Source organism: Naegleria lovaniensis, assembly GCF_003324165.1.
Source record: "Naegleria lovaniensis strain ATCC 30569 chromosome Unknown tig012, whole genome shotgun sequence".
Classification (NCBI taxonomy): domain Eukaryota; phylum Heterolobosea; class Eutetramitea; order Acrasida; family Naegleriidae; genus Naegleria; species Naegleria lovaniensis.
The window spans coordinates 149,989-177,025 of NW_025407834.1; the positions used below are offsets into that span (position 1 = coordinate 149,989).

At 37.2% G+C, this 27,037-nt stretch overlaps 21 protein-coding genes across 21 annotated transcripts; 13 read left to right on the forward strand and 8 right to left on the reverse strand.

Annotated features, from left to right (window-relative positions):
* Positions 1-32: 32 nt before the first annotated feature.
* Positions 33-326, reverse strand: C9374_001160 (uncharacterized protein; the record flags this gene model as incomplete). The annotated part of the gene is made up of 1 exon (XM_044687272.1): positions 33-326. One exon carries the CDS (start codon positions 324-326, stop codon positions 33-35), a length of 294 nt encoding a protein of 97 aa, XP_044551558.1.
* A 262-nt stretch (positions 327-588) lies between these two features.
* On the forward strand, positions 589-2,095 carry C9374_001161 (uncharacterized protein; the record flags this gene model as incomplete). Its single annotated transcript, XM_044687283.1, has 4 exons — positions 589-661; positions 792-911; positions 955-1,229; positions 1,361-2,095. 4 exons carry the CDS (start codon positions 589-591, stop codon positions 2,093-2,095), a joined length of 1,203 nt encoding a protein of 400 aa, XP_044551559.1.
* A 191-nt stretch (positions 2,096-2,286) lies between these two features.
* C9374_001162 (uncharacterized protein) lies at positions 2,287-2,604 on the reverse strand (the record flags this gene model as incomplete). Its single annotated transcript, XM_044687294.1, has 1 exon — positions 2,287-2,604. The coding sequence occupies one exon, from the start codon at positions 2,602-2,604 to the stop codon at positions 2,287-2,289; it is 318 nt and encodes a 105-aa protein (XP_044551560.1).
* A 285-nt stretch (positions 2,605-2,889) lies between these two features.
* On the forward strand, positions 2,890-4,176 carry C9374_001163 (uncharacterized protein; the record flags this gene model as incomplete). Its single annotated transcript, XM_044687305.1, has 2 exons — positions 2,890-3,248; positions 3,618-4,176. 2 exons carry the CDS (start codon positions 2,890-2,892, stop codon positions 4,174-4,176), a joined length of 918 nt encoding a protein of 305 aa, XP_044551561.1.
* Positions 4,177-4,196: 20 nt separating this feature from the next.
* Positions 4,197-6,117, forward strand: C9374_001164 (uncharacterized protein; the record flags this gene model as incomplete). Its single annotated transcript, XM_044687316.1, has 2 exons — positions 4,197-4,250; positions 4,321-6,117. The coding sequence occupies 2 exons, from the start codon at positions 4,197-4,199 to the stop codon at positions 6,115-6,117; spliced, it is 1,851 nt and encodes a 616-aa protein (XP_044551562.1).
* Positions 6,118-6,129: 12 nt separating this feature from the next.
* On the reverse strand, positions 6,130-7,149 carry C9374_001165 (uncharacterized protein; the record flags this gene model as incomplete). The annotated part of the gene is made up of 1 exon (XM_044687327.1): positions 6,130-7,149. The coding sequence occupies one exon, from the start codon at positions 7,147-7,149 to the stop codon at positions 6,130-6,132; it is 1,020 nt and encodes a 339-aa protein (XP_044551563.1).
* Positions 7,150-7,415: 266 nt separating this feature from the next.
* C9374_001166 (uncharacterized protein) lies at positions 7,416-7,948 on the forward strand (the record flags this gene model as incomplete). Its single annotated transcript, XM_044687338.1, has 2 exons — positions 7,416-7,491; positions 7,569-7,948. The coding sequence occupies 2 exons, from the start codon at positions 7,416-7,418 to the stop codon at positions 7,946-7,948; spliced, it is 456 nt and encodes a 151-aa protein (XP_044551564.1).
* A 303-nt stretch (positions 7,949-8,251) lies between these two features.
* Positions 8,252-8,725, forward strand: C9374_001167 (uncharacterized protein; the record flags this gene model as incomplete). Its single annotated transcript, XM_044687349.1, has 1 exon — positions 8,252-8,725. One exon carries the CDS (start codon positions 8,252-8,254, stop codon positions 8,723-8,725), a length of 474 nt encoding a protein of 157 aa, XP_044551565.1.
* Positions 8,726-8,828: 103 nt separating this feature from the next.
* On the forward strand, positions 8,829-9,716 carry C9374_001168 (uncharacterized protein; the record flags this gene model as incomplete). The annotated part of the gene is made up of 1 exon (XM_044687360.1): positions 8,829-9,716. One exon carries the CDS (start codon positions 8,829-8,831, stop codon positions 9,714-9,716), a length of 888 nt encoding a protein of 295 aa, XP_044551566.1.
* Positions 9,717-10,846: 1,130 nt separating this feature from the next.
* On the forward strand, positions 10,847-12,279 carry C9374_001169 (uncharacterized protein; the record flags this gene model as incomplete). The annotated part of the gene is made up of 2 exons (XM_044687371.1): positions 10,847-11,214; positions 11,439-12,279. 2 exons carry the CDS (start codon positions 10,847-10,849, stop codon positions 12,277-12,279), a joined length of 1,209 nt encoding a protein of 402 aa, XP_044551567.1.
* Positions 12,280-12,476: 197 nt separating this feature from the next.
* Positions 12,477-13,658, forward strand: C9374_001170 (uncharacterized protein; the record flags this gene model as incomplete). Its single annotated transcript, XM_044687383.1, has 1 exon — positions 12,477-13,658. The coding sequence occupies one exon, from the start codon at positions 12,477-12,479 to the stop codon at positions 13,656-13,658; it is 1,182 nt and encodes a 393-aa protein (XP_044551568.1).
* Positions 13,659-13,664: 6 nt separating this feature from the next.
* On the reverse strand, positions 13,665-14,657 carry C9374_001171 (uncharacterized protein; the record flags this gene model as incomplete). The annotated part of the gene is made up of 1 exon (XM_044687394.1): positions 13,665-14,657. One exon carries the CDS (start codon positions 14,655-14,657, stop codon positions 13,665-13,667), a length of 993 nt encoding a protein of 330 aa, XP_044551569.1.
* Positions 14,658-15,188: 531 nt separating this feature from the next.
* C9374_001172 (uncharacterized protein) lies at positions 15,189-15,743 on the forward strand (the record flags this gene model as incomplete). Its single annotated transcript, XM_044687405.1, has 1 exon — positions 15,189-15,743. One exon carries the CDS (start codon positions 15,189-15,191, stop codon positions 15,741-15,743), a length of 555 nt encoding a protein of 184 aa, XP_044551570.1.
* Positions 15,744-15,837: 94 nt separating this feature from the next.
* On the forward strand, positions 15,838-17,486 carry C9374_001173 (uncharacterized protein; the record flags this gene model as incomplete). The annotated part of the gene is made up of 3 exons (XM_044687416.1): positions 15,838-16,198; positions 16,457-16,748; positions 16,805-17,486. The coding sequence occupies 3 exons, from the start codon at positions 15,838-15,840 to the stop codon at positions 17,484-17,486; spliced, it is 1,335 nt and encodes a 444-aa protein (XP_044551571.1).
* A 154-nt stretch (positions 17,487-17,640) lies between these two features.
* On the forward strand, positions 17,641-18,442 carry C9374_001174 (uncharacterized protein; the record flags this gene model as incomplete). The annotated part of the gene is made up of 2 exons (XM_044687427.1): positions 17,641-17,812; positions 18,072-18,442. 2 exons carry the CDS (start codon positions 17,641-17,643, stop codon positions 18,440-18,442), a joined length of 543 nt encoding a protein of 180 aa, XP_044551572.1.
* Positions 18,443-18,604: 162 nt separating this feature from the next.
* Positions 18,605-19,201, forward strand: C9374_001175 (uncharacterized protein; the record flags this gene model as incomplete). The annotated part of the gene is made up of 1 exon (XM_044687438.1): positions 18,605-19,201. The coding sequence occupies one exon, from the start codon at positions 18,605-18,607 to the stop codon at positions 19,199-19,201; it is 597 nt and encodes a 198-aa protein (XP_044551573.1).
* A 289-nt stretch (positions 19,202-19,490) lies between these two features.
* C9374_001176 (uncharacterized protein) lies at positions 19,491-20,102 on the forward strand (the record flags this gene model as incomplete). Its single annotated transcript, XM_044687449.1, has 2 exons — positions 19,491-19,595; positions 19,863-20,102. 2 exons carry the CDS (start codon positions 19,491-19,493, stop codon positions 20,100-20,102), a joined length of 345 nt encoding a protein of 114 aa, XP_044551574.1.
* A 162-nt stretch (positions 20,103-20,264) lies between these two features.
* C9374_001177 (uncharacterized protein) lies at positions 20,265-20,762 on the reverse strand (the record flags this gene model as incomplete). Its single annotated transcript, XM_044687460.1, has 1 exon — positions 20,265-20,762. One exon carries the CDS (start codon positions 20,760-20,762, stop codon positions 20,265-20,267), a length of 498 nt encoding a protein of 165 aa, XP_044551575.1.
* A 35-nt stretch (positions 20,763-20,797) lies between these two features.
* Positions 20,798-22,297, reverse strand: C9374_001178 (uncharacterized protein; the record flags this gene model as incomplete). The annotated part of the gene is made up of 2 exons (XM_044687471.1): positions 20,798-21,088; positions 21,170-22,297. The coding sequence occupies 2 exons, from the start codon at positions 22,295-22,297 to the stop codon at positions 20,798-20,800; spliced, it is 1,419 nt and encodes a 472-aa protein (XP_044551576.1).
* A 256-nt stretch (positions 22,298-22,553) lies between these two features.
* On the reverse strand, positions 22,554-24,089 carry C9374_001179 (uncharacterized protein; the record flags this gene model as incomplete). Its single annotated transcript, XM_044687482.1, has 2 exons — positions 22,554-23,859; positions 23,923-24,089. The coding sequence occupies 2 exons, from the start codon at positions 24,087-24,089 to the stop codon at positions 22,554-22,556; spliced, it is 1,473 nt and encodes a 490-aa protein (XP_044551577.1).
* A 175-nt stretch (positions 24,090-24,264) lies between these two features.
* On the reverse strand, positions 24,265-26,696 carry C9374_001180 (uncharacterized protein; the record flags this gene model as incomplete). The annotated part of the gene is made up of 6 exons (XM_044687494.1): positions 24,265-24,476; positions 24,566-24,703; positions 24,783-24,998; positions 25,061-25,804; positions 25,881-25,936; positions 26,092-26,696. The coding sequence occupies 6 exons, from the start codon at positions 26,694-26,696 to the stop codon at positions 24,265-24,267; spliced, it is 1,971 nt and encodes a 656-aa protein (XP_044551578.1).
* Positions 26,697-27,037: the final 341 nt, after the last annotated feature.

The following is a 27,037-nucleotide window of genomic DNA, read 5'->3' on the forward strand; positions in this document are numbered from 1 at the left end:
ATTCAACTCACGAAACGTGCAAACAGGTTGCCTTAATAATACGAACCACCGCCATACTGTTGATCGTCACCATATTGTTGACCATATGAAGGGTATTGCTGTTGATCATAATAAGGATACTGTTGTTGTTGATCATACGATGGGTATTGCTGTTGATCCTCCTCCCATTCGTTTTCAAAAGCCATTGGTCCTTGACCCATATCTTCTGCTCCACCACCTCCACTTCCATCGTCTTGATCTGGAGGAGGATTCTGACAATTCACAGTACAACTACATACAACAAGTGCAAGCAAGGCAATCAAAAGGAAAATAACAATCTTCTTCATTGGAATTAAAAGAGACGAAAGTTTCAAGAAAAGATCTTTGACTGTTTTTTTGTCTATTCCATGAATGGAAAAAGTTTGAAATTGTTTCAGAATTGAAATGAACAATTATAGAAATTAACTTTTACTGATTGTGTGTTGGAATATGCATCAGTGAAAAGAGAACCAGTGCTTGAGCTTTCTAAATGGAGGCATTTCTTCGAACTTGGTCCTGTTGAGAAAATGGTTGACCAGGTTGTTGTAAGCTTACCAGCCGCTGCAAAAAATGTCGAAACGATTATTTCTCGAGCTTTCCGATGATAGTGAACTGAAATTTCAAAAAGAGAAAAAATCAAGTCGTAGGCATAGTCAGCAAACAAGCCATCATGATCGAAACATGTGAGGATTATTTTGACTGATTGTTGTCGTTCCGATAGTCATGCCCAAATCAATGAATTTTGAAAAACAAATTTACATCACAACAATTAGGAAAGAAGAAATGGCTGATCAATAGAGAATTAGAATATCCTGAATTTATTCCTATTGAATTTATGAACGATCCCGAATTTATTTTGAATCACGTTACAAAGTATGGATATGGATTATCGGGTGCGTCGTCAGAGCTGCGCTTTTACTGTTGGCATGCAATTAGCGTATGTGCCTAGGGATGTACTGAATGATCAAGAAGTAATACTAACAGCTCTTCAACAAGACGGCTTTGCATTTGAATACATTTTTGATGATCTAAAAAAAGACAAAGACTTTGTATTGAAAGCCGTCCAACGTAATGGGAAAGTGCTATGTTTTGTTGCACGAGAGCTTCGTAAAGATAGACAAGTTGTTTTAGAAGCTGTGAAACAAAATGGTGGAGCCTTAAAATATGCCGCAACAGAATTGTTGGAAGATCAGGAAATTGTGTTGAATGCTGTTCGTCAAAATAATGAAGCTCTTTTATATGTTTGGGATCGAGTCTTCGTAATGAAGCTCTCAAATTAGCATTTCCTGAGCTACCATTGATAGATTTTTCAGACAAAAAAACAGTGCTACACCTTGTACAGCAACACGGATGCTTGTTACAATTGGCGTCAAAAGATCTCAAGAGTGACAGAGAAGTTGTGTTGACTGCTGTGAAAAATTATGGACTTGCCTTGCAATATGTAGATGACGCTTTAAAGAATGACAAAGAATTGGCACTTTCTGCCATCGAACAGGATCCTTCAGCATTTATATTTCTGTCTAAAAACTTACAAGATAACAAACAAGTTGTACTGTGTGCAGTGAAGAAAGACCCAACTTTATTACAACACGCTTCGCAAGCAATGAGAGGAGACAAAGAAATTGTGTTAAAAGCCGTAACACAACACGGTTGGCTACTTGAGCATGCATCTTATGAATTGAGAGAGGATAAGGAAGTGGTGTTAGCGGCTGTAAATTCAAGTGGGGTAGCATTACTGTTTGCATCAGAGGAATTGCACACAGATCGAGATGTTGTACTGGCAGCCGTCAAACACAACACGATTGATCTTTCAGATGACTTATTCAACGACAAGGAATTATTATTACAAGCTGCTCAACTCGGATGTTACCGAGTGTTGTTTGGAGCCCCTGCCGAAATTTGTGCTGACAAGGATTTTGTGACACGTGTCGTTCAACGAAATGGTAATGCCTTAGAATATGCGAACGAGAGTTTTCGCTCCGACAAGCAAGTAGTGTTGAATGCTGTGAGAAATAAGGGACAAGCACTATTATATGCCAGTGACGCATTGCAAAAAGATTCCGAAACTGTGTTTTAGAAGCTGTTAAAAGTAATGGATTTGTTTTGGGTGAGTACAGCCACGAATTGTATAGAGCACGAATGGAACATTGTTATTTTGGAGCATATGTAGGAAAAGAACGCTGAAATTACAATCACAAATTTATTCTTTGATGAAGTTATACTTCCTCACACGGTAATAAGATCTAGAACACACTCATAGCAACGACCTTAATCGAGACAATGTTCCTTAATTATAATAATGTCCATATCTGGGTTTATAACGATAGTGTCTGTATCTATAGGACAATGTCGTCTTCTTCTTCTTCCATGTCGATACCTATAATGATCATAAGGATAACTGGAGTCACTTTCAAATTCGCTGACTTGTGGATCATCTTGCCATTCACTTTCGAATGCCATTGCACCACCATCATCCGCTTGGTCAGTATCTGCTGGTTGAGTCGTAGCTTGACTGTTCACATAATAGCAACAAGCAAAGAGAACAACCAATGCGAGAAGAACTAGAAGAAAGGTTTTGTTCTTCATGATGTTCGTTAAGTAGTTATTGTTTTTTAAAATGAACAGAGAAAAGAGTAAGGTCTGCTATGAGGAGATGGCAGCACTTGACTCGATTTGATGTATTTCTGAATGCAGTAAATGTCCTTTTCAGAAAAGCATGTAGCCATATGAAAATCTTTGAAATTGTGACACCGTGGATTTCTGCAAAGATACAGATTCCAAAAGAACTTGGGCTGTGCAAGGCTTTGCAAGAAGATTTTAAAGGCCTTTAAATTTTTCTGTCACTTTTCATCAACTGCCAAATCACAAAAAATGTCTGCTAGTTCTTCACAGCAATCACAACCATCCCTACAACCACTATCCTCTCAACAACCACTCACTTCCCAACAATCACGACGAAACAGTACCGACAGTCATCAAACTTCTCTTTCCACATCCACCTATTTCGATATGGAAAATGCCTTTGAAAAAACCATCGCTTCAAAATCCCTCTCTCCTTTTCTTTCCATGAGTTTGAATTCAAAAGACAGCAACAACAACAAGATTCGTAATTCATGGATCAGTAGTGTGAGTCAACTTTCTTCAAATATTCCTTTTACAATTCCTCATATTGAAGTGTATGTGGAAAAGTGTGAAAATTTACCAGCCATGTCGAGTAGTGGATTTTGCGAGTAGGTGTTATTGTTGTTGTTTTTAATGATGATTCATCTCTCTTTAATATTGAAATCGAATGGATGAATATATTATTGAAATATACACCGGTTGGTCAAATTTATTTATAACTTGTGATGATCATGTGTAATTTTCAAACAAATCCTAATATGAAATACTGTGATGAAAACAATTGAATGGCTACAACATTGCCATGTCTTATTGTTGTTGTGGATGACAAATACAACAATGACCCACATTTTGATTACAATCCCTCGTTATTGTCATGGACGATTAAAATGCCAACTCTCAAAACTCCGCGGATCTCTTTGGAATGTTCAACAATTTCTATCATTCGAATCGACGCTCGTTCTTCATGACAACAACAGTCCCTATGTCGTTCTTTCTGTCATTCCATTGGGTGACAATGAATTACGCGATTTTTCACAAATTCCTTCCGAAGAGTCCTGTAAGAGTTCGAAAATTAAAAAAACACTCAATCCAGTGTGGAATGGAAAGGAGAGATTCTTTTTAGGATTTCCAGGACTCGTGAATAATGCAAATAATTATTTCAGCAATTCAGTTTCTCAATCATTCAACTCAAAGAAACAATCACAGACAAAGAATACTTCAATTTCATTTAATGAGAATAAGAGTAAATCGACGGATAGTTTACTGTCAGCAACAACGACTATGACAGCAGCAACAACTTCATCGAAGAATGCCACTCATCACTCCTTAACTCATTTCCAAAATAAGAATTATTATTTATTAATTCAAGTTTTTAGTTATGATCGTTTGAAAAAGGATTCTTTTATTGGATCTGCCAGAATTGGACCTCTTTCTAAATTACCTTATGGAGTCATGTTATCCAAGACAGTGTCACTCCATGAGGCAGGAACAAGTGCTACTTGCAGTATTAAATTTATTGCCATAATTTTGGATTGACATGGGAAGAGTTTGAAGAAATGGATTCGAATGGAAATGATGAATTTTTAACATTTAAACCTGTCTGTGCCGATGTAAGTATTTCAAATTTCACACAACTTTTACTGTCAACATGATCACTCCTCCAACAATCAATGAAAACAGCCCGTCAAAGCAGTTCTCGACAAAATTTCCAATTCTCGTTACGCCAATCAATTTCCCAATCCCAAGGACGAACTTCGTTTTGCTACCATGCTTGCCGACAAGTCTCATCTATTACAGACCTACCTTAATAAGGATTGGGTTGAAATCATTCCTACCACTCATTCTCACAAACAACAAATCATGATCCAACCAAATTCTTCAGAAACTTCTCCAAGAGCATCCAATCCACATTCTCAGAATCATTCACATCAGCAAAATTCCATGAGTGGCAGTAATACAAGTAATAATTTAGATGCAACAGCAGCAAGTTCTTCCTCTCCATTGCATAATGAATTGATGCATTCAACTCCAACACCCTCTCATGGAACTGTTGGTAGTTCCGTATTCAGCGGAGAAGAATGTTCACATCATTCGTTGACACAATTGAATCATCATGAAATGAATAGTAGTGGAGGAAGAATTAGAAATCGAACTACAGTCACGAGTTCTAGTACAATGACCACCACGAATAATGTTTCATTTCATCCAGTGATCATGAATGAAAGTAGTAATAATAATAATAATAATCAAATGAACAACACCTCAGTACCACAACGTAGTCCACATGCATTTGATGAAGATCATCAAGATCATGAAGAAGAGGATGAAGACAATGAACACGATAATCATCATGAGGATGCTGACGAGGAAGATACTGAATCCACCGATGGATCAGAATCGGAAGAAGATGAAGAAACAGAAGAAGAAAAACAAGTCATGAATGAATTTATTGAAGAGCAAAAGAAACAATTATTGAAAGGAAAGGTTGACATTAAATTGATCATTGTCGATCAGGAACGAGATCAAAAATTGAAAAGCTCTGCTCGAAAATTACTCTCGCCCATTCTCTCGAAATTTAGCTCATCCATTTCTAGTTTTGGAATGTTTCACAGTTCGATTTTGATTGGAAATTGGATTCTCGAATGGAATGACAGTGCATTGTGTGTACCGAGAAGAACTCTTTCAAAAGCTGCGTTATTTTGTGCAGATTTGGAACCAATTACCACTTTGGAAGATTTAGATGTCGTCATTAACAAACTTGCGGATGTTATTGTGGAATGGAATACAACTAAAAAGTACAAACCCATGGGTGGAAATCGATGTATCTATGGAAATTGTCAAGATTTTTGTGAAGCAGTTCTCGCAAGAATTGGAGTTGATTTTCGCATCAAGAATCCATACGTGAGACATTTCTTTGAACAATTGAAGAAGAAAGGTTCCACAGATTTGAAACTATATTTCCAAAAGGAGGAAGCTGAAGTACCAAATTCTTTTGCCAACAAATTCAAATTGTTGAGTGCAAGCGGTGGTAGTAATTCAATCAAATTTGCCACTCATGAACAATTGGATCAATTTGTGTTACGATGTTTAAGAATTGACCCAGAAATGAAAACGAATTATCCAGATGTGTGGAGCTTACTGAAAGGTTTTGATCGAGCTTTTTGGCTTCGACATTTGGCATGGGAAGAAATGAAAGAAAAGAAACGAAGAGAACTTGTTTCTGTCGAAAGAAATTTATTCAAAATTTCACAGCTAAGACGTGCTAAAAAGTTAACCGATGAAGACGTCTTGACAGAGAATCGATTATTTGAGAGAGCTAACGAAATTAAGAAGGAATTTGAGAGGATTGAGAAGGAAGGAAAACCAGTGCGCCCATTTATGGGAAAGCAGCTAGACGAAAGGAAGGAACTTGTGGAAGTGGATTTGTGTCCATTCTCTAATCCTTTAACAACTTATTCGATCAGATTGTATCACTAACAACATGTGTAATTAAGCAAATATTCCAAAAATATCCATGTCATCATCATCGGTTGTCGAGTCGCTAAAGCGAACCTCGTCATTGTCATTAAGGATTGGTTGTGGTTGCACCACTCGTATTCCATAACGCATTTCACACATTGTTTCAGTATCCAGTGCAAGCAAATCCCATATCCCTTTCTTGATTTCGGCCATGACTGTCAGCTCATTCACAAGTGAACATTCCTTTGACAAAGCTGTCAGGTGATTGGCCGCCTCTACACAATTCTCAAAATAATCACGATCCAACACTTCATCTGGAACCACACAGGCATCCGTTTTGCTGAATACATACACGGGCTCCACTCGTTCTTGAATCACTTTCAAATTTAAGGCATTCAACATGATGACCTTATCTTTTGAGATTACTTCTCCAGCTGCTAGTATTCGCTGTTTGTATGGGAAATCAATTCGTCCCATTCGAATTCTTGTAACAACGTTGCAACAATGAAAAATGGTGATCATGTGTGGTGTCAGACCCGTTCGTCCTTCAAAATATACATTTTCTTTTACAATGGATCCAACTTTGGCTGTTTTGAAAGATGTATGTTGCAAAAAGACATTCTTCAACGTGGAATAATCCTCGCAATTTGTAAATAATAATCCAATTTCTCCAACCAGTAGTTCTTTAAATTGCTTCAGAGCCTTGATCAGCTCTTGATCTCTTGATGAGGACTTGGCACTACATTGATATTTCTTTTCCAAGTTCTCTATGATTCCATCAATGGCTACACGAGTCAGAGAATGTTTTGCAATATACAGCTCGGAAAACAAGTCGGAATCTTGATTGGACAAGGCTCTTCTTATTTCTTGCAATGTAGTCGTTTCCACTCCTGCAATTTTCACGATAAGGACATAATTGAAACGTTCAAATAATTCTGTAAATTGTTGGGTGGTTTGTGATATAAAGATCTTTCGATCCGAAGCATAGAAGGGACAGGTTTTATCAAATTTAAATTTCATCCTTCCCGTGGGAAATTCCAATCGAGGCATTCTTTTTGTCTTGTTTCAAATAAGTCCATTCTGAAAATGAACACAATTCTTTGTCAAGCATATGCTTGACGATTAACAAGAACTGAAAACTGTAAATACGCAATAAGACAAGTGGAAGGTTACCTTTGTTCAGAAAAGGAAATAGGGCGAAGCAGGTGCGAGGTTATCCTGAACCAACGTTGGTCTGTCACGACAATCTCATTCGTCGATTTCCTTTTCACCGTGACAACTCAATGACAACAACAAAATAAAAACAGAGAGACATCATGACATTGAAACCCTACACATTGGCTTCGGGAATATTTTGTGGACTGACGACTGGACTTCATTTGATTTGGGTAAGTATTGACACTTGGCAAGATCCATAAGAATATGAAATGCATTATTTGATCACTTCATCTTGTTTAAATATTTAGGAGGCCATGATGTCGTCAAACCATTTCTGAAAATCCATGAACAAGACAAAAAGCTTGATGAAGAAGCTACTTATATTCTCCACGCGTGCTGGCATGTCGTTTCGTTGTCTTTGGCCGCTACTTCAGCCATTCAAATTTCGTATGCTCTCGGAAGACCTTACTTGATCGGTAATTCCTTCATCAAAGTAACTCCCGAGCTCGTGGACTTTATCAACATGTTTAATTTCTTGGAAGGTTTGGTCGTGTTGGCTTGTAGCTTTTTTGGAAAGGTCGATGATGAAGAATTGAAGAAGAAACGAAAAAACAAGTGGTTGCACTTGCTGTTTCGTTTGCCTCAATGGACGTTGTTTTTCACGATTGCTGGCTTACCTCTGCTTGATTAAGACGTAATTGGCTTGAACAATCATTACATAATTAATGGAATATTAAAAACTAGATATTTTGATCTTGGATTCTTTAGGGAATGTTTCTAAATCATCATACAACGATTCATTCTATGAGACCCAATGACTATGGTGCTTTGAACTCGCCAATCAAAAACCAAAATCAAGGCGGGATTGAAAAAAGATTTTGATTGAGACACTTTCCATTTTACAATAAATCCCCTGAAATCTTTCCACAATATATTGATCTAAAAACAAATTAACAACAACAACACAATTAACTCGTCATCACTCCCGAACACAATGTCCTTCAAGCCATACACGTTTGCTGCAGGAGCCATCAGTGCTCTCGGATTGGGCATTCATTTAACTGTTGGAGGCAAGCATGTCGTGACACCTCTCTTGAAAAAGCATGAAGAAAAACAATTGAATGAAAGAGTCACTAATTTACTTTATGCATGTTGGCATATTACTTCCCTAACATTGGCAGCGTCTTCAGCAGTCCTTGTTTCCTACGCATTGGGACGAGAACATTTGATTGGAAAATTGATCAAGGTGACTCCAGAGTTGGTGGACTATGTTTGTGAAGTGAACCTTGGTGCTGCTTTATTGGCCTTGGATCTTTCATTGTTTGGAGTTGTGGATCAAGAGAAGGAAGAAAACTTGGAAACCAAACAAATTGTGTTGCGGCGATTGACCAGATTCCCTCAATGGATGGCATTTGGACTCATTGGACTTCTTCCATTTGTTGATAAGAGATTCTTGGCAAAGAAATAGTGAGAATCTTGTTTCATTGATCATTCATCATGATGACTGTGTGATTTGAAAAAGTCAAAATGTTGAACGTTGTAAATAATATTAAAAAAAAATTCGCCACAACATGTCATCTCCTTCCTCATCTTCCTCATCCAATCATGTTTCGGAATTTGTGGTTCCTCCACATCTAGTTTCAAAATATTACAGCACTAATCCAAAAGTGAATACCATTACGGGACTCTATGTTTTTCCAAATTATTTATCTCAAGAGGAAGCTTCAAATATAATGAATAATATTTTAGATGCCAATGAATGGTGTAGTGGCGAAATTTGTAGAAGACAACAACATTACGGATATTTATATTATCACACTAGACATCATTTACCAAATTTACAACCAAAAAAACAAGAAGTTTCTTCGTTAAAAAGTATGGATTTTGACTCATTTTGGAGTGAATTATTTTGGGAGAAGATGATCAAAAGAGATGGATTATTTAATTGTGACACATCATATCACGTTTGGAAAGAAAATGTGGAATCAAATCATGGAAATGAACATGACGAGAATGCCAAAAGAGCTGAACCTCAATGTTTAGTCAATGAATATATGGGAAATCAAGGCATTGCATCTCATGTAGACAATGTGAATGCATTTGGAGACGTGATTGTTGGCATTTCACTGCTCAATCCCGTGTACATGACATTTAGAAAAGACAAATTGGAAACAAAAATTTTACTTCCTCCCAATAGTTGTTACGTTCTTACAGGAGAATCCAGATTCGAATGGAGACATGGAATTACTCACATGAAACAAATTTATGTACCTAGAGAATATCTAGTTTCAGAAGAAGAAGCTATTACAAATTCATCAGATGTTGAAGATGAAGCAGAAGGTAAAATGTTCATTCGAGAGGACAATTATCGTAGAATCAGTTTGACATTTAGATTTATTAAGATTGATGGTACAAAGAAAGTGGTGGGAACAGAGCCAAAAGAAGAAGGGGCTTGGTAATCATGTTGGAAAAAGATGAGCTCAATAAAAAACGAGCTCCCATCAGAATTTTGGCACTGTGGCAATTTTTTTGTAAATAAAAAAGCGGCCAACGGTCAAAACAAGACCACCTACCACTACTATATCGGAAGCTCATTAGCAACAAGTCATTGATGAGGAATTAAGCAGTGTGAGGAGCTTGATTGTAGCCTCTTATTGCAGCTAGCGTTACACATACTCAGCGATTTTTCAATTTTGTATTTCAATTATTATACCTCACCCGAATATAAAACCAATTTTGCTCTTGTACATACTACCTCTCATTTGGCATACAACGCCTGTTCACGATATTCCTAATCTTTCCGTTTTTCAGAATAATGAATTGTTTATCATGTTTATGTTTAGGAGGGAAACGCAGTAATAAGGTCATCAAACTTTCATCGGCGGCAAGAAAAGAATTACATCGAATAGAGAAGAAAATAACGGACCTATTTCTGCATAACGCCAAAATCGAGTTGTTTATTGTAAATTCAAAAGAAGAAATCATGTAGGTGTTTTGTAGTTCGAGCTCTTTTCAGTTTCAAATGAAATTTCAATGAAGATATCACACTGAGCAAGCAACCCTGACAACTGGTGCTGTTGATTATGAGACCCTTGTACATTACACTCAATATTTGAAATCTTCTGTAATTCAATTTTCGAGGAACATCAATAATGACAAGACTGCTTCCTATTACTCGACACACATCAAGGGGTCACAAACAATATTTTCATTGTACACTTTAGAAATAGGATATGTAAGTAATGAATTGAGACCATACAGTAGCATTGTTATCAACTTTTGTGTTGAATCATTTAACCTTATTCATTCAGGATGTAGCTTTTTATACAAGGTTGCCGTCGGAACTTCATGTGTTTAACATCAATCTTGCAGAAATTGATTATAACATGATGAACATTATCACTGACATCACTAATGCCATTGACTACCTCAACAACGAATGATTTTGACTCCTTTGAATAGATAATTAAAACAATAGCATTACCCATGTCACCATTTCTATTTGTATTCAAACAAAAAATATTGGCGACCATAAAACCGCATCACATCTCAACACAAACAACAGCCACTAGATCCACACCGTGCATACATGGCCACCGAAGAAAATCAACGTAACTGGCAAATTTTGAAAAAGCTCCGTGAGAGACCTGAGAACAAGGTCTGCATCGATTGCCCAACCAAAAATCCCGACTGGTGTTCTCTTCAATATGGAGTGTTCTTTTGTCTTGCGTGTTCGGGAGAGCACAGAGGATTAGGCGTTGATGTTAGTTTTGTAAAATCAGCAGTTTTGGATAAGTGGAACGACGAACAAGTACAATCACTCGTACACGGAGGAAACAAGAAGGCCCGAGAATACTTTGCAAGCAAAGGAATTGATAAACTCGGTATCAAACAAAAGTACAACTCAAAAGCTGCAAAGGAATACGCTGCTCTTTTGAAACAACAAATAGCCAAAGCGTAAGTAATTGTGATAATTTATATTTTGAACAATTGTATTTATGTTTTCTTTGGAACAACTCCGTCCGTAAAACATAATGAATTTGTAATTTGGGAATACCAATGCCGAATCTCAATACCTCTTTCACCTTCTCACCTATTCAACATTACCTTCTAACATGAAAAATACCTACAACAATACATTCGGATGCATCATCAACATGATTTTAATTACACAAAAATAGTAACGAAGGAACTGAGAAAAAACCAAATCTCACTATCAACACTGAAGATGTGAACACATCATCTCAAGAAAAAGTTAAATCTGCACCACCAAAAACCAACAACTCGGATTGGGATTTCGAAGAGGAAATGATGAAAGATGTAGTTGCAAGTCCATCGCCAACAACTCCACAAGTCAACAATGAGCCAAAATACAAAGTTGTTACATCAGCAAGTTCCGATCCAAATAGGATTAAAATCAAGAGTCACCACCACACCAAGACATCATCTGCATCCTCATCGACAAAGGATATATTCTCTCAAGATTCTTATTTAAAATCAAAGAATAGTGGTAAGAATGAAATTAATGATGACGATTTTTTCGAAAAAGAAGGTGCTTCAGAAAAACAAGTCATTAATGATGACGACTTTTTCGACAATGATTGGGACAAGGATTTTGACAATCAAGGATCATCTCACAACATGAAAAAAGCTTCTTCCACCCCCAATATTTCATCGAGAGGCAACGAATATGAAAATAATAATTCTTATACTAACAATAACAATAGATACAGCGGAATTGGAAGCAATAATAATGGATCTTATACAAACAATTTTGCCTCTGGAGACAAGTACAGAGGAATTGGCTCGTCATACACCGAAAGAAGGAAAAATGCACTCTCAGAATTGTCTCTTACAGAAATGTCAAGCTCAGATTTAGCGTTTTATTTAGGTGAGCAAGCCAAAGACGTTGCCAATAAGACAAAAGAGGTTTCTAATTATCTTGGAGGTCAATTACAAGTTGTTTCTCACAATGTCACAAATTGGTTTAATTCCATGATGCAACCTAATGAGCACAAGTAATTTCATACAGTTATTGGCAGCAATGTTGTACTTTAAAACCTCTTTATTCGTCCTTTCTCCGTTTATTGCGAGTCGCATGTTAAATAGATACGGCCTTTTTGATTCCATTTAATTAAATAATAATAATATTATTTCTTTACTAAATTACGATGTCACAACCGCACCTTCATGGCTGCCAACCATCGACTTCAAAAAAAATGTTCTCCTTCATCAAGCAGAAAAAGATTATGGACGATCTTTCTACCATCAAGAAAAAGCAATTAGTCAAACATGCCAATTATATCATAGAAAAGAGAAATGAAATTAAGAAAATGCAAGAATTGGATGGAATTGGTCAATCAGTTCTTCCGAAGACAGCTGGGGTTAAACCCGTTCAAAAGTCGGAGCAGAAGAAAAAACATGCTACATCAGGTACTTCAAAGCTCAACAACAAGGACAATACATCGTACAACAATTCACGTAGCTTTGCAAATTCTGCTAACACCAACGAAGTTTCTGCGCAAGCAATACTTTCGGATGACACTGTACAAGACTTATCCAAAGACTCTGCACTGGAATTTCCCCAAACCGAATATCAAAATCATTTATTCAAAATTGCTGAACAATTCGAACACATGGACCCTGAACTTTCCATGTTTTATATGAAGAGATTTTATAATGAAATGAACAGTTCTGATAATTTGGACAAACACACCGACAAGTATGCCAAATGTTGTCTATTTTGTGGACATTCATTCCTGAGCAGGGATGAGGGATATCATCTCATGAAGCAGCCATCGAACAAGGTTGTAATTAGAGATGTTACCAAGGACGAAAAGCTATGCTCACTTAATTTAAAGAAATTTTTTGGATCAAAAAAAGAACGAGTGAAATGGTCGAATATAGTTCACTGCTTGTGCACCACGAGAACTGCTTCTAATAACGTGCTTACATATCGATGCAAGAGTTGTCACAAATACTTGATTGTTCCATTTGACAAAGATGTGGCTCTTACAACATCAAAATCGGAAAACAAACAAGAATGTGTCCAACGAAAACACCAAACCAGTAATGAAGCCTCAAACAGAGCTTCCCAACAACCAAAAAGTCAGACGTCTTCCAATGAAGTCAGTGCACTAGCAACAAATGAAAATTCGAACATCTTATCTACAAAATCTAAAAAGAAAGGCAGCCAATCTCAACACACTCAAACTGCGGCACCAAAAATTAACGATTCAAACGAAAAGAAGAGAAAGAGAGAAAATGTAACGTCTTTATCAGACACTTCCCAAGCATCCAAAATCAAGGATCCACCTACAAGCAACAATGAATCCAAGAAGAAAAAAAAGAAGAATGCCTCAGGTGCCACATCAGCCAGTGACTTTTTAAAGATGCTCTAACTCGCATCATTCATGAATAAGTGTGGGTTTAACAGGCTTTGAGTATGGTACTCCATTCACTGCATCCTTGCGATAGGTAAATACTTGAGGGGTTGAAAAAGTTTTAGCATGGGATACGTATTCACTTTTTGGGTATGCCACATACTTGGATTTTTGCTCACTCGCATTGGTCTGGCCAACCACTTCCGTTTTTGTTTGATTCATGGCAACTCTGGAGCTCGATGACAACTTGAGCTCATGACTTTCTTCATGCTTTTCATGAATGGGATTGAAATGCTCTTTTGTTGTTGGTGACATACCAAAATTACTGGTATGAGCAAATGATTGAGGAATAACATTGGCCTTAATTCTCAAATCGTCTTTCAAAACACTTGGAGGTGGAACACTCATGTCAACAGTATGAGCAAAAGATTTTACACCTGTTTTGACTTTTCCACGTTGTTGGGCGTCTCGAAATACAATGGCCTTAGTTTGACTTGATGCAGTTGAAAAGGGTTTTGTTTTGTCATGGTTAGATTTTGTGGTGGTGCTGTACAGACCCATAAGTTCCTTAATTTCTGAGCTGTCACTTGGAGTGGCCATTGTATATTTCATCTCTTGTTGCATTTCTTCAATTTTTTGAGTGTTGAGGGCATAATTTTCTTCGATATTTGGAGCGAGTACGGGAGTTGTAAATGACGATTTGGTTTCGGAAGCATACTTGATGGAAGGATGCAACAATTTGTACGTTTCATTTTCGGGATTAAATCCAACAGGTTGGCAGCTACTGATGGTCCCGTTCAAGTGATGTTCCTTATGATCTGCTGTATAGGTAATTTTGGTACTCAGTGGAGCTCTCTTGTGCAGTGATTGTTTGAGGTTTTCCGATAGTTGAGCTCCATGATGATTGGATTCATACGTTGTTTCGTAAATACTAAAGGTTGGCTGAGTTGGCATTTGAGAAGATTTTGCAGACTTAGATTTGGTGGGTGTTCTTGTTTTTTTCAACTGAGGAGCCATCGATGGGGTTCCCGCCCAAGTCTACTGTTACACGAGATCTCATTTTAAAAATGTCCATTCCATGAAGCAACAACGACCCTGCCTCATGAATTTGTTGATACGGAATAGTATCTAGACAAGGGTGGCCATAAACATGTTTGGTGCTTGTTCACTCAAATAGAACAATGATTTTTTTTTCCATGTTACGTTTTTTGTGAGCGAGTTGGAAGGACAATCACTTGAATGTTGGTTAGTCATAACCAGGATTGTTGCAATAATTACATATCTTTGGTATCAACATCAACATTTTTCCGCAACAAAAAAATCAATGAACAAACAAACTTTACTGCATGTCGTATCTGGCTTATAGCCACTCTATTGATCATTGCTTGTGTATTGATCGTCCTTATTACATTGGGAACGTGCTTCACTCATGGAGGAGTACAAGAACCAGTCTCAGCTTGTGGAAGAACAAGCTCTCCAAATCGAGCTTTATTCATTGCGTGTTTTTGTGTAGCAGCATTACTAGTGATAATGTTTGCTCTGACACGAATGATTTCGCTGCATTACTCGACATTTGGGACATACATTCCTCAGGTAAAATCAGGTTACTTTTGGTTTTATGTCTTGCATTTCCTTCCATTGCTAGTGAGCATGCCAAGTTTGATTATCATGGCCATACTACCTGACGATTCAGACAATGGAAAGATTCATTTGGGAGCAGCCATTCTTGGAATGGGATGCTTACTTCTCTATGCTTTGTGTAATGCAGTTTTTCAAGTGGTTCGTATGGTCAAATTGGTACGAAATTCATCGAGTTGTGTCTTTAGCATTTCAAAAGCAAAGAGTCTCCCAAATGTTGTGTTTTATTTTGCATGTTCCATGGCAATTTTATTTAATCTGGCTTTGGTCATTGCAGCTGTGGTGGGAATGATTGTGTGGATGAATGGAAATTTGTTGGGAGAATGGGTGGCTGTATTCACAATTGTTGGAACTCTCCTCCCTCTCACACTGGAAAGCATTTCATTGAGCTTTTTGTTGGAACAAACAAAAAGTGAGGCCACAGTGGTTGAAGAGGAAGAAAACAAGACACTCATTCATGAATAAAAGAGCTTATTCATTCGTCTATTCATAATATTACAAGGAAACATATCGTTTCATCATCATGATGATTCCCTCAAAAGTATTGAGAATTGAAAAAATGAAACAAGCAAGGCTCTTCAAAACTTCGCTGCTCCTGGCCAACAATCCCACAACAACACTTTCGGGAGCTTCAATTACGCCAGCCATCCTCTCTTCAATAATCTCACACCACCACAATGAGTCATCTTTTTTGATTTCTTCATCAAATACGAGTGTACAAAAGAGAAATATCAAACAAAGGAGATTTAAAAATGTTTATCAAAATCCCTTTGATATGGTTGATGAATACAAGAAGAATCAAGGAAAAGTTCAATCACTGATGGACGCTCCAGACTATACCGGTGTTATGCTGTATGATAGTCTTGTGGAGTTTAATTTAAAGAGATATGAGGAAGCAAGGAACAAGGGTGTTATTCCTGGTATGTAGTAATCGTAATTGTTGCTATGTAGATATAATTTATTCATGGCCCAAATCATGATGATTAATGTATACATGAAATTACTTCTTTTATTATTTGATTCAATGATGTGCATTTGAAATACGAATGAAATTACCATATGATGACCAAATGAACCATGAATATACCCACGCTGGTTGGAAATGATGAATTTCATAACAATCATCTCCGAAAATATTATTTTCATTGCTTCATAACGGGTCTTTTCTCTCAATGTAGGCGAGGAATTGCTTCAGGAAGAACCTCTTCACCAAGGTTGGGTCAACTTTATGAAAGCAACAAAACCAAAAGAAGGAGAGTATCATCCTGGAGAGAGCATTCGTACAGGTGTAATTGGACAAAAGGTTGGAATGGTTCCATTTTGGGATAGCTATCATTCCTATGTTCCTCTTACTATCATTCATATACCAAAATGTCAAGTTGTTCAAGTGAAAACAAAAGAAAAAGATGGATATACGGCACTCCAACTTGGTGCTGGATCTATGAGCGCCAAAAAGTTAACAAAACCATTGTTAGGTCACTGTCAAAAGGCTGGTGTAGAGCCAAAGCATGTTTTCACTGAGCTAGAGTTACCGAAGATGCCATTTTACCTGTTGGCTTTGAGATTACTGCTCGTCACTTTATGCCAGGTCAATATATCGATATTAGTGGACGTACAAAGGGTAAAGGATTTGCAGGTGTCATGAAAAAGTGGGGATTTGCAGGTCAACCAGCAAGTCACGGTGTTTCTGTTGTTCACAGATCACTTGGATCAACTGGTACAATGATTAATAAGGTATTTAAGGGCAAAAAGATGGCTGGTAGAATGGGAGCAGAACAAGCTACACAACTTAATTATTATGTTTACATGGTTGATGTCCAAAACAATTGCATCTATGTCAAGGGATCTGTACCAGGAACAAACGGTTCCTATTTATATTTGTGTGACGCTAGAAGAAAACCATTACCTGCTTCACCACCATTCCCATCATTTGTTGTTCCAGAGGGAGAAGACATCTCAACAATGACCAAAGAACAATTATTTATGGAAGCTCCTGGAGTTAAGCCATACATTTGGGAGACTATGGGCATCACTAAGGAAGAACTTGCTCGAGCTGAACGAGAAGAATTACCAAAGGTTCTTACTTCAGCAGATATTGCCTCAATTCAAACAGCAGACGCTTATGAAAAAGAGTTATTGGAAATGAGACGTTCGAGAAAGAAAAAGAGAGAAAGTAAATACGAAGAAGAGGATGAAGATGAGGAGTAATTTTAACCATGAGATAATAACGCACATAAACATTATTATTAATCGAAAAATAACAAATGAAAACAAAATTTATCAAGTTTGCAACGAAGGCCATTGTTTGACTTTCTTTTGAGGAGATTTGAAGGTTTCTTCATCTGTAGATTGACCCCAAAAAATGACCACCACAAGAAGATTTGTGGCCGATGACATGTTCAAGTTTAACAATGTCAATCTTGATTATTATACTGAGACTTATAATATTCCATTCTATTTTGAATATTTAGCAACATGGCCCGAATATTTCTATACAGTGGAAACTCCTCATGAGGGAACGGTGATGGGCTATGGTAAGTCTTGGACCATTCGTTGAAAATCATGTCTTGATCATGAGTTGTTGTTACTTCCGAAAACTTTAATTACTGGATCTGTGATGACCACTAAATTATTATTATTATTTATATAACCTATGGACGATGATAATTGCTGAATTCATTTCGAAAATTATTATCAATTTATTATTTTCAATTATTTGCCATTCACCTGTTGCGATATTTGGGATATAAAATTATCACAATACACAAAATGGACATCACGAATGACAATCAGTAATGGGAAAAGTGGAAGGAGATAAACCACGTAAAAAGTGGCATGGTCACGTCACTGCTCTCACAGTGGCTCCAGAATATCGTCGACTTGGTTTAGCAAAAAAACTCATGTTTCTCCTCGAAGAAATCACTGATAAGATTCACAAAGCTTACTTTGTTGATTTATTTGTGAGAGTTTCCAATCGTATTGCTATTGGAATGTATGAAAAGCTAGGATACACGACCTATCGTCGAGTGCTCAATTATTATTCAGGAAAGAATGGAGAGGATGGTTTTGATATGAGAAAAGCCATGCCCTTAGATCCAAAGAAACTATCCATGATACCTCTGGGACGAGACATTTACCCTGAAGAATTGGAATCCACTTTATAAAAACACACTCTGTGATCACAAGAATAAAATACAATTTTGAATCTACATTTGCTAGCGATCATAATAATCTTTGAATGATTTTTGTCTTGGCATCGTCGACGATTGAATCTTTTTTCGAACATCAAAACGTTTGTCGAATTAGCTCAAAAAATTGCAACAATCATGCCAGCAGTAACAAAGGGTAGAAAACACCAACAACCCTCATACGAGGAAGAAGAGGAAGAAAACGACGTCCAAGTGTCCGATACTGAAGAACAAGAAGAAGAAGAAGAAGAGAACGGACAAGAAGAAATTCAAGACGTCAATGAAGACGATGAAGAGAATGAAGATGAGGACGAAGAACCACAACAAAAGGGTGGATTGAAAAAGCACAAGTTCAACGACAATGGAAGCTTTACACAACAACGAGGAAGAGGTGGTTTCAGAGGTGGTCGTGGAGGAAGAGGCGGTGGTTTCAGAGGAGGTCGTGGAGGTGGTGGTGATCGAGAGGGTGGTGGTTTCAGAGGTGGAAGAGGTGGTGGTTTCAGAGGAGGACGAGGTGGTAGAGGAGGAAGAGGTGGTGGTGGTTTTAAATCCTTTGATGGTCCACGTGGTGTTGAGAAACAACATAAAACTGGTGGTTTTGGTGGAGGAGGCTTCGGAGGAGGTGGAAGAGGTGGAGGAAGAGGCGGTGGACGTGGAGGTGGTTTTAGAGGAGGAAGAGGAGGTGGACGTGGAGGTGGACGAGGTGGATTCCGAGGAGGAAGAAACCGAGAATAAGATGTTGAGTAATTGTAGTGGATAATTCACGATTTTGACGATACATTCATCATGTGGTCGACGTTGTTCATCACGTGATGAATGCAAACAGCTCTAGAGGTGTTTGGAAATACGTGAAAAAACATAACTAGTGGAATGATGTTGACTATCATCTCTAGGAATTATCATCATCATCATAAAATATGGTTGAGAATAAACCAAAGTCTCGCTTTTCAATAATTTGTTGTTCTTTTCAAATTTCAAAAAATATTTTTCATTCGTATTCTTTGGTCGCTAGTCAGACTTCATCATGGCTTCATCAGCAACTCTTGGCCCATGTTTGGCTTTGGCCGTGGTTATTGGCGGAATTGGTGCCGGACCATATTTTGGAAGACGTCTTTTTGAAGGACACTATGTAGGTGATTTTTGATAGTATTGTTTATGATGATCGTGTTGGTTTTTCGGTGAATGAATATCAACTTGAAAATTACAATATTTCTTGTGATGAACAACAACGCATTGCAATATGATAAATAATTTTGATGAACGAACAAATTGATGATGACATGATGATAACAAATAATATACAAATTGAAATCCGTTTCATTCCACTATCGTGGCAAATTTGGAATTCATTTGAAACAATGAATCACTTAAAAACCTATGTGTGATCATAAATTAGAGAGAAAAACAAAAGCCAGATTATTTTAGATACGGCTTGTGGATGAGGGACTATGCTGTCTCCGATAGTATCCGAGAAAATGTCGAGCCAACAAGTGGTACTATCAAATCACCAGTGGCAAAACCACTCCTTGGCTTTATTGGCCCCAAAATTGATACATCAAATCCATTCAAAGCAGAGTTGGAAGAACAAATGGACAGATTACTGCTTGAAGTGGCACTCAAAGATGTCAAGAAATAAGATCATTATTGGCAATTTCTCTTGAAACATGTCACTATTAATTTTATCAAATGTAGCCACCAATAAGCTTGATAATTTTCTTAACTCTGTAACAGGGCATTCATAAAAGTATTTCACATTGTTGTCATCCTCGTTGTTGAATCATTTGGAAAGAACAAATGGTTAGCAATAGTCTGGTTGACGCTTGTAATCCATTGGTTCAGCTCCACACCGTTCGTTCATGCGAGGGTATGGCTTGATACTCGAAAAGTCATTAATTGGCCAATACCAAGGACCTGCCACCTGACAAAACATGTAATTATCATTATTGGCGTTGCATTGATTTGGTCGTTGCCAATTCTTGTCCCAAATGTCCAACTGATAAACATCCTTAGGAGTAAATTCAGCGCTTTCAAATTGGCCAGTCAAATTGCCAAATATTCCTGCAGCTTGGAGCAAATTCATGTACATGACACTACACACCATTTGTGGCTTGCCATTATCATACAACCATCCGTCTCGTTCTGGAAGTGTCAATGCATAATTGATGGTAATATTCAAATCTGTGATTGTATCAAAAACACACATAATGTCAGTGCAATTCTTATTTTTCAATCCATAATAGTGTCTAAATCTCTGATTCATTCCCTTCACAAACAGTAATTGAATGGCAGAGCCCATGTACCAATTGTTAAATAATACAAAAGTAGCTCCAATCATTTCACCAGATAATGGAGTTGGTAATTGTCATTTTCTGTGTCAATCCATGCGTAGGCAATATTGTTAAATCCATATTCGTTGCCATCGAGAGTTTTAAATAGAGCAACAGCTGCTGACTCGTTGTAGATTTTTCGATATTGTGGAGCAAGCCGGGCAATGATAATGGTGGAATCATCCTTATTCGATAAATACCATTCAGCCCATTTTGTTTTACGAATTCCTTCTTCAGTGGATTCCACAACATATTTAACTCCATCAATTTTGAGAATGGATGCAATATGACCAATCTGTGAAGAAATGATCCATTGATTATTTCAACCATCATCATGATAAATCTTTCAAAAAATAACTCTAGAAATACTACATACTCTTGCACCAGTTCCATACATTAACAGACAATCCAATCCACTCATTTGTAACTGAGCTACAAGATCTCCACTTTCCAAATCTGAGTCATCCAACCAAATTTGTTTCACAGGTCTTTCATTGAACTCAAAACCCATGTCACGTTTCAAAAAACTAATCTTGTCTTCTTCAAAATACATTCCTGCTAATATTTTACCAGCATTAAAGGCATCAATGATGGTTTGGAAAATTTGATCTTTAAACTCAAAAAGTCTCAATCCATTCTGTAACACATCTTGCCATTCTCCTATTTCTGCGTTTAAATTTTTTAACACAACTTGATGCTTTCCTTGCATAAACAAAACTTTCACAAAATAATTTTCCCGAGTAGTGATGAAATACCAATCATAGCAAAACATAGACGCTGGGCCATAGCTATCAAATTCAATAGTGACCGAGTGACTCTCATGATCAATGTTTGTAATTCGAGCAGAGGTGTTTTTAAAACAGGGAGCATCACTCCAATTTAAGCCATTTCCAGAAGGATTAACACTGCCAATAAACGTTGGAACCCAATTTCTTCTGTGATCTGGAGGTTGTGGTTCCGATGATGATCCGTACGAATGAGGATGATGTGTTTTGGAAATGAAAGGTGAAGATACTTCATCATTCTTCCTATTGTTTTTAACGAGTTGAAAAAGTTCTTTCCAATTCATTGGTTTTGCAGATCGAGCAATAGAATATGTTTTTACATAATTGTCCTTTCTTTCAATGAGAGCAGTTTCTGTTTTATGAAATTGAGATTCACTTTCCGTGAAAAAGTTCAATCCATCCGTCATATCTAACGATGAAGAAGAAGTACTACTTGATTTACCCATCAGCTTGGCCTCTTGCATCATTAATCGGGTGGTTATTGATTTTAATTGTTCCTGACTCGAGGTCATGTAGGAAACTTTGGATTCAAGAAGTGATGATGATGATAATTGTTGCGGAATTTTGAGAATGGGAATGGCAAGTGCTCCATGATGATTGGAGGAAAGAGTAAAGAAGATTATGTAATGTACAAATGTCAAGCCTATCATCATTGCAATGATGGATGGAAAGAATCTTTTCCGGCTATACGGATATCGAGGAAATAGTTGTTGTACCATTGGTAGTGTTGAATACGTATATATATTGCTAAAACATGTATTTACAGAGTTTTTAAAAAGAGAAATGATGAAAAACAGCAACAATATTTGATGATCGCTGCTTTCAGAATCAAGACAAGTGATGACTGTGTTTGAAAGATTTTTTCGTTCTAATTTTGCTTCTAATATGCGGCGTCCAAGGTCCTGACTTGCGAAAGTCACCTTTTCCTTTTACGTTCTTTTTTGTATTGAGGTTGAGGAAGTTTTACTTATTTATTTAATTGTCATATGGTTCATAAGAACCATCTTGAAGAGGAGACGATATTGGAGTTGGTGGGTTGGTCACGGGATGGTTTGCAGAATTCTCAAAGCTTTGTTTAACAGCCAACTTGGGTAAGGCAATCTTGTTGCTTCGCAAATGAGATGGAATAAGGTCGTCGCTGCTTGGATTGACTTTTTTGAATTGTACAATTTGTCTGAACATGAACTCAAGAATATGTTTTGCACTGAAATGATACTCTGACTTTAAAAGTTTCGTCACACCAACAATTTCTCCTGCTTTTTGAATAAAGTACTCTGCATCTTCGTCAGTGCATCGGTTTGTTAATTGTGCAAGTCTAACGTCCTCTGAAGCAAATTGTTCATCCAAATCAAACAAGTCAATTTCAGGCGGCGCAAACTCTCTCAGTGAAGGTGGATACACTGCTGGCTTTAAACTTGGAAGAGGTGTTTCAAAGGCTGGAGGAATGAAAGTGAGAGGAGCGTGCTTGACTCCTAACTGAGCATATAAGTTAATAGCTTCTGGTACAAGGTCTGTGTCAAATTTAAACATCTTATCTACAAATAGTTCGTTGAAATCGATTGGAAGTTCTTCACTCTCCTGCAAGCACGACTTTACCTTCTCTGACATGGATTTTGCATCTGGCAGGAATTGATAATCATTTACCTCTGGAGATGTAGAGTCTATTTGGTTTAACTCAAAGCCGAAAATAAGCCATTTGAAAATTACGTCCAACAATACTGAATTTTCTTCCTTGTCTAACCACTTATCGTCAAACATATGAACACTTCCAAGAACGGCAACTCTTCCCTTGTCATTTTTCGAAGTATAAAAAGCTCCAACAGGCCTGTTCACTGGATAAGAGACATGACCTGAAGCTAAAATTGCTGTTGCCGGGCTCTCTACGTTCAAGGTAGCTCCATACGGATAGACGAAGGTTAAATGTGACGAAGGATCTGATGAATCTACAGCTGCATCCATTGTTTTCCCCGCTTCCTTGTTGATCGTTCTATTCAGAATTCCCTTTTGGACACACACTTCCTTTGGATGATAATATTTGAAGAATGATGTTCGGATAACTGTGTCCGAGTTAATGAAAATTCCCCATTGTTCTAGAAGATAGTTGATATTCGTTTCAAATCTAGGTTCACCTCCTTCTCCGAGTTGAAAAAGAACACTTCCGCCTTCCTTAATATATTGCTCAACGGTCGAAAACTCTTGCTCCGTAAATTTTAATCGGGGACCACAAAATATTACTAGATCAGCTTGTTTTAGTTTTTCATGTGATATTTCCTCCTCATTACTGCCATGTTGTATGAGATGGTGATATTTACAACCATCCTCGCGATCGGGTTCAATAACTTACATTAGAGTTTTATACTCCATTCGTATCTTTTTATACAATTTTTGCAAATTATTCTTTGGAGTTCCGTACTCATTCTTACTGATATTAAACATGACTGTCTTCGCCAACGATGGTTGCTGAGAAGCATCAGTATTGGCGCTTTGCTGCGAGTGTTCGTTTGACAACATTTTTTTTGGCGGTGTTCACTTTTACCCGCCCTTCAAAACTACAACTTTAAAATTTTGTCAAAAATTGTATCTTGTTTCAAGTGGATTTGGTCATGCTTGATTGAAATTAAAGCTCATTTGTTGCTTCGCCAAATTCCATTGTAGACTCCACTATTTATTGTATATCTACAATATTCTAACAAATATTATTAAATCCAAAGTATCCACCTTGCATAAGGTTATCCACGAGTGATTTAATACCCATCGCCCCTGTCAATATTGATGAGATGGCAATAAAGATGGCAATTATGAAAACAATGAGACTGGGACGATTAAAACGTTTCATTAACAATGCCACAACAATTTGACCTGCAATTCCACTCAGAATTCCACACACAAAGTACCAACCTAAGGAATTACATTAACCAATGCAAATTTGTTAGTTGGAAATAATATTCTTAGTACAACACTCAACAAATACATAGACTACTACTTACAGAAATAATCCCATGATATCACACCCATAATTAAGAATTGAATAGCTGTCGATGAGCCAGTCAATAGTACGGTGAAACTTGAAGTTGCAACACTCACAAGTGGATTCACACCCATTTCTAAAAGCAGAGGTCCAACCACTAGTATTGAAATTCATAGTTTTAAAAATAAGTATTCATGGTGAATTGTTACAAAATCAGCCTTTGAACAAGAACATACCTAATCCTCCACCAATGCCAAGTAAGCTTGCTGCTAGACCTGCTGTGAAAAATACCAATGGAATGAGAGTGACATTTCGAGTGGTCCATCTGACATCTCCGTCCAAATAATTGTATCCATGTTGTTCCTTTTTGTGATGCATATATCTCAATATAATACCAGCAATGCCAGACATGAGCAATAACAAGGGAAAGGATGCCGCAACAATGAGCCAATCTGAGGTGTTACATAATTTTTCAATAATTTTGTGTGAAAAACCACACAATGTTTAAACTTACATTCAACAGAACATTTTTCAATTCCCAGCACGGAAGGAAATGATTTTCCTCCTTTCAAAAACGACGAAATGAACACAATGGTCCAGCTCACCAATAACAAGCACCAAGAAATGACAGGAAATACAATCAATTCTGATTTCTTAATTTTCTCCAAAGTGGGTGAGTAAGATTTAGTTTCCAAGGCATCTTCCAGTGAAATTTCATCGACCACGAGTTTAGTTTCATCCTCGTCATGATGTTCATGATGTTCACTTTCTTCCAATGAAAGATTTTGTCTCGGTTCTTCTTCTTCCAACTCGAAGGATTCTTCAGCATTGATGGATCTAGAAATTTCCACCATTTGAGGATGCGTTTCAACAAGTTCTTCAGTGTTATCACCTCTTGCAAGCTCCAGTTGTTGTTGTTGCTGTTTTTGGAGTCTCTCTTCATTTTCCTTCTTCCACATTTGTCTTCCTTTCTTGATGGACCGATAACTCACAATGAGCAACACCAGTAAAAGCATGACAGTTAAAGACCAATTCGGAAACCAAACATTAAGAAATACTCCTACAATGGATCCAGCTAAAATAATGGGTTCAACAATGACTGCAATTTGATAATCAATGAGAGGTCGTTGTTTTTCTAATGGATGTCTTTTGAATGCGAGAGTGGCATACACACTAGCAGAAGCTCCAAAGATGATAATTGTGGAGAGGGCAATAGCAACGCTGGCTGGATATCTTCCAATGAGGAACAAGACAGGGACTATGATAGCAAGATGTTAGGAATAGATATCATGTTTCAATTTGAAATGAAATTAATAAGTGAAAAAATTACTTACCGCTGGTGTGAAATATGAATAAGATTATTTGCCACAAAAATTCCTTAATGTAGATACTTACTGTACACAGCATTGTGTGCCAGTAGTAATTTAGGAATGTGTGACATGATGATATTCAATTGTGTGGCATAATCATGAACATGATCACAGTAAAATAAAATTCACATAATTCAAGAACAGTCATCTAAATTTCAATCTAAATAATAATTACCTAAACTCCTCCTCCTCCAACACCTGAAGCAGCTGCAGCAATTCCTCCAAATGATGAGAAAAACGATCCCATAAGATCCCAAATCGTAATTGGAAATAAATTCTTTGGTCCACACAAACCAAATCAATATTTACAAAATGACTCGAATTGATTAATTTCACACTTTGATTCTGCACTCGACACACCACATAGGGTTCATCCAAACACAATTCTCCATTTCTTGCCAAATCACACGATTGACAAGTCGAATTTATACATAATAAATGTTTTCCACATTGTGCGGTTGAATTACACGGCGAACCAAAGAGTGGATCGACACTTTGCCAATCAATACTAGATGAAGTGTTTTGTTGCGTTAATCCTATTGTTGTTCTCATAAATTTTAATTCAACCACATGAGCATCGTTATTATTCATTTCCAACGATGATGAAATGAATGATGAGGCTTGTGTTGTTACAACTCGTATGAACATGCATAACAGAGTGGTTATAATAACCATCCCTACTAATACGAAACGTGTGTTATTATTCCTTCGGAAAGTACTTGGCTTTCCTTTTAAAATAGAAGGAGGGGTGAGCGAAGAAGTCATTCGAGGAATGGTCATTTTCTTTTCGAAAGGTTATTGAAGATGCTGAAGCAAAGATGCGATTTGATTTTTCAAATTGTAATGGGTACAGTTGCATTCGCTTCGTACACATTTAATTAAGTGTTCTTGAAATGTGTTGTACTATTTCTCTTGTGTTTTGCTCCAGGAAGAAAGTTGAATAAATGGTGGAATAACAAATTCTGTTCTGTTTAAAAGAAAACAAGTCTTTGAAATCAAGCTTAACGTCATCTAGACATGTGCTTTCACACTCCAGTCCATCGTTACCTCTTCTTCATGAAAAACCTCACCAATGAATTTGTTGGTTTTTCCTTTTAAAGACTTTCATACAATTCAAAAAA